The 10,056-nt window shown below is 41.5% G+C and overlaps 1 protein-coding gene across 2 annotated transcripts; it reads right to left on the minus strand.

The window, feature by feature from the left end:
• Positions 1 to 6,630: 6,630 nt before the first annotated feature.
• LOC115155413 (frizzled-7-A-like) lies at positions 6,631 to 9,341 on the minus strand. Of its 2 annotated transcripts, XM_029702011.1 has the most exons (2): positions 7,180 to 9,341; positions 6,631 to 7,129 (listed from the first exon to the last, which is right to left on the minus strand). In XM_029702011.1, exons 1-2 carry the CDS (start codon positions 8,836 to 8,838, stop codon positions 7,112 to 7,114), a joined length of 1,677 nt encoding a protein of 558 aa, XP_029557871.1. In that variant the 5' UTR covers positions 8,839 to 9,341; the 3' UTR covers positions 6,631 to 7,111. The 2 variants fall into 2 exon arrangements, with proteins under 2 accessions (XP_029557871.1, XP_029557870.1); XM_029702010.1 differs by having other exon boundaries at positions 6,631 to 9,341.
• Positions 9,342 to 10,056: the final 715 nt, after the last annotated feature.

The following is a 10,056-nucleotide window of genomic DNA, read 5'->3' on the forward strand; positions in this document are numbered from 1 at the left end:
CAGGGTTCATACGTGGTTCTAACCAGGGTTCATACCTGGTTCTAACCAGGGTTCATACGTGGTTCTAACCAGGGGTTCATACGTGGTTCTAACCAGGGTTCATACGTGGTTCTAACCAGGGTTCATACGTGGTTCTAACCAGGGTTCTGACCACGGTTCATACGTGGTTCTAACCAGGGGTTCTAACCAGGGTTCATACGTGGTTCTAACCAGGGTTCATACGGGGTTCTAACCAGGGTTCATACCTGATTCTAATCAGAGTTCTGACCACGGTTCATACATGGTTCTAACCAGGGGTTCTAACCAGGGTTCATACGTGGTTCTAACCAGGGTTCATACGGGGTTCTAACCAGGGGTTCATACGTGGTTCTAACCAGGGTTCATACGTGGTTCTAACCAGGGTTCATACGGGGTTCTAACCAGGGTTCATACGGGGTAAAGTGAGCTCTAAAGGCTGTTGCCATGAAAGCCTAGTAATCCTCTGGGCAGAGGCAGTATTCCTCTGGGCAGAGGCAGTAATCCTCTGGGCAGAGGCAGTATGCCTCTGGGCAGAGGCAGTATTCCTCTGGGCAGAGGCAGTAATCCTCTGGGCAGAGGCAGTAATCCTCTGGGCAGAGGCAGTAATCCTCTGGGCAGAGGCAGTATTCCTCTGGGCAGAGGCAGTAATCCTACTATGCTAGCTAATGCCTTGTTACCATAGCGTTAGTATATAACATGACTGGGGCGACTGTAATAATCATCATGAAACGGCCTTGGAACGACCAGATGTGTAAACCAACATAACTCATTATTTACCATGAACCTGTTTAACTGCATTGATGTCTTAATTGATCTTAGCCCAGATTCGTTATAGATATAGCTTAATTGATCATAGTCCAGACTCGTTATAGATATGTCTTAATTGATCTTAGTCCAGACTCGTTATAGATATAGCTTAATTGATCATAGTCCAGACTCGTTATAGATATAGCTTAATTGATCATAGTCCAAACTGGTTATAGATATGTCTTAATTGATCATAGTCCAAACTGGTTATAGATATAGCTTAATTGATCATAGTCCAGACTGGTTATAGATATGTCTTAATTGATCATAGTCCAGACTCGTTATAGATATGTCTTAATTGATCATAGTCCAGACTGGTTATAGATATGTCTTAATTGATCATAGTCCAGACTGGTTATAGATATGTTTTAATTGATCACAGTCCAGACTGGTTATAGATATAGCTTAATTGATCATAGTCCAGACTGGTTATAGATATGTCTTAATTGATCATAGTCCAGACTGGTTATAGATATAGCTTAATTGATCATAGTCCAGACTCGTTATAGATATGGCTTAATTGATCATAGTCCAGACTCGTTATAGATATGGCTTAATTGATCATAGTCCAGACTGGTTATAGATATAGCTTAATTGATCATAGTCCAGACTGGTTATAGATATAGCTTAATTGATCATAGTCCAGACTGGTTATAGATATGTCTTAATTGATCATAGTCCAGACTCGTTATAGATATGTCTTAATTGATCATAGTCCAGACTGGTTATAGATATAGCTTAATTGATCATAGTCCAGACTCGTTATAGATATAGCTTAATTGATCATAGTCCAGACTCGTTATAGATCGATCAATTAAGACCCATCTATAACGAGTCTGGACTATGATCAATTAAGACATATATATATATATATATATATATATATATACATATTTATCTACATATATATCTATTTGGCATGGTTCCCCAGATCCTCAAAAAGTTCTACAGCTGCACCATCGAGAGCATCCTGACTGGTTGCATCACTGCCTGGTATGGTAACTGCTCGACTTCTGACCGCAAGACACTTCAGAGGGTAGTGCGTATGTCCCAGTACATCACGGGGGCCAAGCTCCCTGCCATCCAGGACCTCTACACCAGGCGGTGTCAGAGGAAGGCCCTAAAAATTGCCAAAAACTCCAGCCACCCCAGTCATAGACTGTTCTCTCTGCTACCGCATGGCAAGCGGTACCGGAGCGCCAAGTCTAGGACCAAAAGGCTTCTAAACAGCTTCTACCCCCAAGCCATAAGACTCCTGAACAGGTAATCAAATGGCTACCCAGACTATTTGCATTGTCCCCCCCTCAAACCCTTTTTTACGCTGCTGCTACTCTCTGTTCATCATATATGCATAGTCACTTTAACCATATCTACATGTACATACTACCTCAATCAGCCTGACTAACTGGTGCCTGTATGTAGCCTCTCTACTGTATATAGCCTCTCTACTGTATATAGCCTCTCTACTGTATGTAGCCTCTCTACTGTATATAGCCTCTCTACTGTATATAGCCTCTCTACTGTATATAGCCTCTCTACTGTATGTAGCCTCTCTACTGTATATAGCCTCTCTACTGTATATAGCCTCTCTACTGTATATAGCCTCTACTGTATATAGCCTCTCTACTGTATATAGCCTCTCTACTGCATATAGCCTCTCTACTGCATATAGCCTCTACTGTATATAGCCCCTCTACTGTATATATCCTCGCTACTGTACATAGCCTCTCTACTGTATATAGCCTCACTACTGTATATAGCCTCTCTCCTGTATATAGCCTCTCTACTGTATATAGCCTCTCTACTGTATATAGCCTCTACTGTATATAGCCTCTCTACTGTATATAGCCTCTCTACTGTATATAGCCTCTCTACTGTATATAACCTCTAAAACTGTATGTAGCCTCTCTACTGTATATAGCCTCTCTACTGTATATAGCCTCTCTACTGTATATAACCTCTCTACTGTATATAGCCTCTCTACTGTATATAGCCTCTCTACTGTATATAGCCTCTCTACTGTATGTAGCCTCTCTACTGTATATAGCCTCTCTACTGTATATAGCCTCTCTACTGTATGTAGCCTCTCTACTGTATATAGCCTCTCTACTGTATATAGCCTCTACTGTATATAGCCTCTCTACTGTATATAGCCTCTCTACTGCATATAGCCTCTACTGTATATAGCCCCTCTACTGTATATATCCTCGCTACTGTACATAGCCTCTCTACTGTATATAGCCTCACTACTGTATATAGCCTCTCTCCTGTATATAGCCTCTCTACTGCATATAGCCTCTACTGTATATAGCCTCTACTGTATATAGCCTCTCTACTGTATATAGCCTCTCTACTGTATATAGCCTCTCTACTGTATATAACCTCTAAAACTGTATATAGCCTCTCTACTGTATGTAGCCTCTCTACTGTATATAACCTCTCTACTGTATATAGTCTCTCTACTGTATATAACCTCTCTACTGTATATAGCCTCTCTACTGTATATAGCCTCTCTACTGTATATAGCCTCTCTACTGTATATAACCTCTCTACTGTATATAGCCTCTCTACTGTATATAGCCTCTCTACTGTATATAGCCTCTCTACTGTTATAGCCTCTCTACTGTATATAGCCTCTCTACTGTATATAGCCTCTCTACTGTATATAACCTCGCTACTGTATATAGCCTCTCTACTGTATATAGCCTCTCTACTGTATATAGCCCCTCTACTGTATATAGCCTCTCTACTGTATATAACCTCTCTACTGTATATAACCTCTCTACTGTATATAGTCTCTCTACTGTATATAGCCTCTCTACTGTATGTAGCCTGTCTACTGTATATAGCCTCTCTACTGTATATAGCCCCTCTACTGTATGTAGCCTCTCTACTGTATATAGCCTCTCTACTGTATATAGCCTCTCTACTGTATATAGCCTCTCTACTGTATATAACCTCTCTACTGTATATAGCCTCTCTACTGTATATAGCGCCTCTACTGTATACAGCCTCTCTACTGTATATAACCTCTCTACTGTATATAGCCTCTCTACTGTATATAGCCTCTCTACTGTATATAACCTCTCTACTGTATATAGCCTCTCTACTGTATATAGCCTCTCTACTGTATGTAGCCTCTCTACTGTATATAGCCTCTACTGTATATAGCCTCTCTACTGTATATAGCCTCTCTACTGTATATAGCCTCTACTGTATATAGCCTCTGTCTTTTTACTGTTGTTTTATTTCTTTACCTACCTATTGTTCACCTAATACCTTTTTTGCACTATTGGTTAGAGCCTGTAAGTAAACATTTCACTGTAGTATTCAGCGCACGTGACAAATAAACTTTGATTTATATAATTCATCCAGTAGTCCAACAGAACAGGCCCTGTTTAGAAGTCCACAGACAGTTGTAGAGGAAGCGTACAAATGGCATCTCATTTTCGTTTCAGTATCTGACAGTGGGACTGAAGAATAAAAGATAACTGTGATCGTAACTAACCTTTTATTTTATACCTGAGCTGTCAGTTTGTTTTTATTAATACTCTATTAGCTGGTTATTTATTACCCAAGGTCAAAAGGTCGAATCTGACATGCGCCAAACTGCAGATAGGTGGCGCCAACGTATCAGGAAGTGACCCAAAAAAAATCCATGTTGATTTTTAAAGTCAAAAGAAAATAAGACGGCATTGGAAAGGTCAATCACGCCACAGATTTAATCTACATAAATGTAGGCAGCCTTCCCTGTGGCTCAGTTGGTAGAGCATGGTGTTTGCAACGCCAGGGTTGTGGGTTTGATTCCCACGGGGGGCCAGTACGGAGAAGAAAAAAAAAATGTATGAAATGTATGCATTCACTACTGTAAGTCGCTCTGCATAAGAGCGTCTGCTAAATGACTAAAATGTAAATTTGTGTCAGTGCAGTACATGTTGAGTGCCCTTCTCTATAAGCATGCTGAACGTCTGTTGTTCATTTGTTCACAGAGAAATAAATAGCTATTGTATCTGGTCAAACATTATTATTTTTCTAAAAAGTTTTCTAAGTTTGCTCAGAGCCAGCAGCAAGCTGATTGGTTGCTGTTAGAACCAGTAAAGGGAGCTTTACCATTCTTGGGTAGTGGAATGACTTTGGCTTCCCACCAGATCTGATGACAAACACTTTCCTCCAGGCTCAGATTAAAGATATGACAAATAGGAGTGGAAATATAGTCAGCTACCATCCTCACTAGCTTTCCATCTAGGTGTGACTAAAATGTAAATGTAAAATGTACATGACTGTTTCAGGTCATTTCAGGCCATGTTGGACACGACCCAACAAACCTATGCTCACCTTTTAAATATTCCCACGCTGACTTCATATGTTGGGAGAACCAATAGACGTAGCTACTAGAAATATCACATAGACCGGCCATTATTACTGTTCTAGCAGGCTGATGGGCATTATTATTAAATAGACAAGATGGTGGCATACACATTGTTGGATAACTGCATTTTTTCCCACGCATCATGTTCAAATCATGTATAAGTGACTTAGTTGAGCTTCACAATCAATTTCAGATATTTTTGAATGTTTTGAACACAAAAATGCAAAAAATATCGGTACCAGGACTTGAATGGGATTTGTGTCCACAAATGCTAAAACATTAGCATTTGTAAACAGTGCCAGGGAAATAAAACCGAGGCATGGATTGCTGTCCTACCTTGTCCATAGACTGCTTACAGGGTGAGGATTTGAGTGAACTATCCCCTAAATCATGGCATCGACGTACAAGAAGTTATTCTTCTAAATACAAACTGTTCTTATAGGCTACACATTGACCACAAAAGCAAGACATTTGAAAAAAAAAATGTATATATATATATATAATTTTAATCCGTGAAACTGTACAGGTAGCCTACAAATGGTACCGTTTACAGCATTAAAAAAACATTTTTTTTTTTTTTTTTTTAAATTGCATGATTATTTTCCTAAATAGATATAATCTTTGGGGGGAATTTTTTTTTTTTTTTACAAGATATGTATACTGCAGTAGCTCGCAAAATTCCACAGCTATACACATGCATATTGTATCCCATTTCTAAATGCAATGTCTGTCAGTCTTTTACTGTGCCACAAAAAATACACATGATTGTCACTGCTTGGCTGTGAATGTCAAACAAATGACCACAAAAAAGGGAGTATAAATTCATAGGGTCAAACATGTTCTTTCTTTAACTGAAGCTTGCCAGTAGCGTTACATGGTGTAGCAGTAGCTCTATAGTGTGAATAGGGTCATTCATTGTATACATTTGTTACAGGATCACCTCTGTGATGTAAAACACTTTCTTAAAAAGACCCAGGAGGCTCTACATGATTCAGAATTTGACCTACATGCGGTAACGATACAATTAGGAACGATCCGTTTCCTCTTCAGATGATCATTGCACATTAAAGTGTCCGTATGAGCTTTTTTTTTCGTAAAACAACCCTGGAATCTGAGAAGCCACAATGGCTTTTTTTATATATATATATGCTCGTGAAAGGATTCTGCTAGTCCAGTTCAGAGGCAGGCGGGCTGCACGAGCCACGGACCCCCCCCCCCCCCCCCCCATATTGAACTCATCGTGGGTCTTATTCCATGCGCTATGTCCTGTCCTGATCCCAAATGGCACCCTACTTCCTTTATAGTGCACTACTTTATGGGCCCTGGCAACAACGACAAAAAGACGTTGTGCACTAAATAGGGCGTAGGGTGCAATTTGGGACACAAGTCTATTATATCATTCCCATGTCATTGATGTTTATACTGTCGTTTCTCCCTCGTTGCTACTACTCAGTCTGTCATTGATGTTTATACTGTCGTTTCTCCCTCGTTGCTACTACTCAGTCTGTCATTGATGTTTATACTGTCGTTTCTCCCTCGTTGCTACTACTCAGTCTGTCATTGATGTTTATACTGTCGTTTCTCCCTCGTTACTACTACTCAGTCTGTCATTGATGTTTATACTGTCGTTTCTCCCTCGTTACTACTACTCAGTCTGTCATTGATGTTTATACTGTCGTTTCTACCTCGTTACTACTACTCAGTCTGTCATTGATGTTTATACTGTCGTTTGTCCCTCGTTGCTACTACTCAGTCTGTCATTGATGTTTATACTGTCGTTTGTCCCTCGTTGCTACTACTCAGTCTGTCATTGATGTTTATACTGTCGTTTCTCCCTCGTTGCTACTACTCAGTCTGTCATTGATGTTTATACTGTCGTTTCTCCCTCGTTGCTACTACTCAGTCTGTCATTGATGTTTATACTGTCGTTTCTCCCTCGTTACAACTACTCAGTCTGTCATTGATGTTTATACTGTCGTTTCTCCCTCGTTACTACTACTCAGTCTCTTATAGAACCTGCGCCATGACTGCACTGTTTTTCCTGACCATATCCAAAACCCGGACGTGATACCGACAATCAAAGTCATCAAATATTTGATCATGAAGACAGTAAAGTCTGGGGTCATGAGCGCAAAATTGTTTGGCGGACAAGGCACCGCAAATCTCTTACAGATCTGTGTATGCCAAGTTTTTTCCCACTGTTCACGAAACGCCTGCTCGTAGAAGCAACAGGCTATGACGATAGTGGCTGGAACGGTGTAGAGAACACTGAACACTCCGATCCGAACCATAAGCTTTTCCAGCTTCTCAGTCTTGGTTCCGTCGTGTTTCATGATAGTTCTGATCCGGAACAGAGAGACAAATCCCGCGAGGAGGAACGACGTACCTATAAACAAGTAGACAAAAAGAGGTGCCAGAACAAAACCATGCAAGGAATTCACACTGTTGATGCCTACATAGCACACCCCTGTGAGTAGGTCTCCATCTACCTGTCCCATGACCAGGATGATAATAGTTTTAACAGCAGGTACAGCCCAGGCTGCGAGGTGGAAATACGGAGAGTTGGCCTCTATGGCTTCATGCCCCCACTTCATACCGGCAGAAAGGAACCATGTGAAGGACAGAATCACCCACCATATAGAACTGGCCATACCGAAGAAATACACAATCATAAAGAGAATAGTACAGCCCTCTTTCTTAGTTCCCTGAGTTACAGTCTTATAACCAGTATCCTTGAATTTATCGATACACACCACTTTATCCTCTAAGATGAACCCGGCGGTGTAGGCAGTGGCCACCATGAAGTAACACCCAGAGAGGAAGACGATAGGCCTCTCTGGGTAGCAGAACCGTCTCATGTCCACTAGATAGGTCAGCACCGTGAACAGGGTGCTCAAACAGCACAGAATGGACCAGATCCCGACCCAGAGCCGGCCAAACTTCACCTCCTCTTCCCGAAAATACATCAACCCGTCGGGCTTGGTGAGCTCGCAAGGCGCGCCGCAGTCCTTTACCCCCATAAAGTAGTACTTCAGATAGTTGGGCACCTGCAGTTGTAGCGGGCAGGAGAACTCCTGGTGTTGGTTCGGTCGGCCCATATTGGGGGATAGAGTCATGAGCTCAGGAACGTAGGGTGTTGGGTAAGAGGTGGGGTTACCTGTATCCGAAGTGTTTTGACCTACACAGATCTCTCCCGCTCCGTGAACGGGGAAATTCTCACAACGGAGCCTCTCAGGCCACTGGAAACCGAATTTATTCATCAGGGCCTCGCAGCCGTGTCTCGCCCGCTCACAAAGGGACCTGCACGGCGGGATAGCCTGCTCGAGGACCGTACAGACCGGCGCGTACATAGAACACAGGAAGAACTTTAGGTCCATGGAACACTGGACCTTGACGAGCGGGTAGAACTGGTGCACCTCCAGCCCGGCGTCTTCCTGGTTCGTGTGGCCGAGGAGATTCGGCATGATGGTCTGGTTATAGGCGATGTCCGTACACAGGGGTATAGAGATGGGCTGGCAGAAGCCGTGTTCGGGTATAGAGATGCCCTTCTCACCGTGGTACTGGCCTGAACACAACGGGAAAAGCGCACACAGAGTCACCAGCGCACAGCGCGCCGTTCCTGCCCAATGAGCCGATTCCGCCATAGTTAAAATAAAAAAACGTTGAATAAACTCCTAAATGTAAAAAAAAAAATGGTTCCTTTTCAAAAAGTCGAGTTTCATATATACCAGAAAAATGATCTCTTACATATAAAAAGCGAAAACCTTTTTATATCTCGAGTCTAAACTGCTTGTACAAGTCCACAAAACCGTGCGCATGGTCTCCGTATTCTCATGACTTCTTGGTCTCAGGTCTTTGTAAATAGTTGTAAAATAAAAAATCTAAAAAAATCCGCTAGAAAGAGGTATTGTTTTGCGTTTCCTTCTCGGGATCACCAGTTTAGAAAGTAAATCACTGTCTCCTCAGTTAAAATGAAGGTTCCACAGCGCGCATCTCATCGCTTGTGTTGGACATCGTTCCGCATGTAGATGTATTAAATATTGTTAAATAAAATAAAAAGTTGCAATCTTCTTATCGCGCAAACTGTCCATTAGCGTTGCCTTGCTGGACACGACAGAGTTGGAGCTGTGGCACACACACACACACACACACACACACAAGAGCACACGGTGATGTGAGGTCGGTTTCTAGTTACCCCCTCATTCACAAGCCACACCGTAAGGGCGGGGCGCCTGAAAACCATGGGGTCTCCCGACTAATCACAGGGCTTGTTTTCCTTTGCGTCTCGTTCCTGATTGGATTGAGGGAATTATGGCAATAACCTTTTTTTAGTTGCACATTCATCTTCTGCACATCTACCATTCCAGTGTTTAATTGCTATATTGTAATTACTTCGCCACCATGGCCTATTTATTGCCTTTACCTCCCTTATCTCACCTCATTTGCTCACATTGTATATAGACTTATATTTCTACTGTATTATTGACTGTATGTTTGTTTTACTCCATGTGTATCTGTGTTGTTGTTTGTGTCGCACTGCTTTGCTTTATCTTGGGCAGGTCGCAATTGTAAATGAGAACTTGTTCTCAACTAGCCTACCTGGTTAAATAAAGGACTTGTTCTCAACTAGCCTACCTGGTTAAATAAAGGACTTGTTCTCAACTGGCCTACCTGGTTAAATAAAGGGTTAGGGTTATATATATATAATATAAAAATACCTGGTTAAATAAAGGTGAAATAAAATAAATAAATAACTTTTTTCCCCTTTTTATTTCTCCAAAATTAATTCTATTTTTTTTATTAAACTTAAAAAAGCCCATTCCTGAAATATTTTTGCTGCATAATCTCAACTCATTTGTCAC

Source organism: Salmo trutta, chromosome 20 (genome assembly GCF_901001165.1).
Source record: "Salmo trutta chromosome 20, fSalTru1.1, whole genome shotgun sequence".
In the NCBI taxonomy this organism is placed as follows: Eukaryota; Metazoa; Chordata; class Actinopteri; order Salmoniformes; family Salmonidae; genus Salmo; species Salmo trutta.

Coding starts and splice junctions, on each gene's coding strand:
- LOC115155413 (XM_029702011.1), bottom strand. CDS start 8,838: ATGGCGGAATCGGCTCATTGGGCAGGAACGGCGCGCTGTGCGCTGGTG.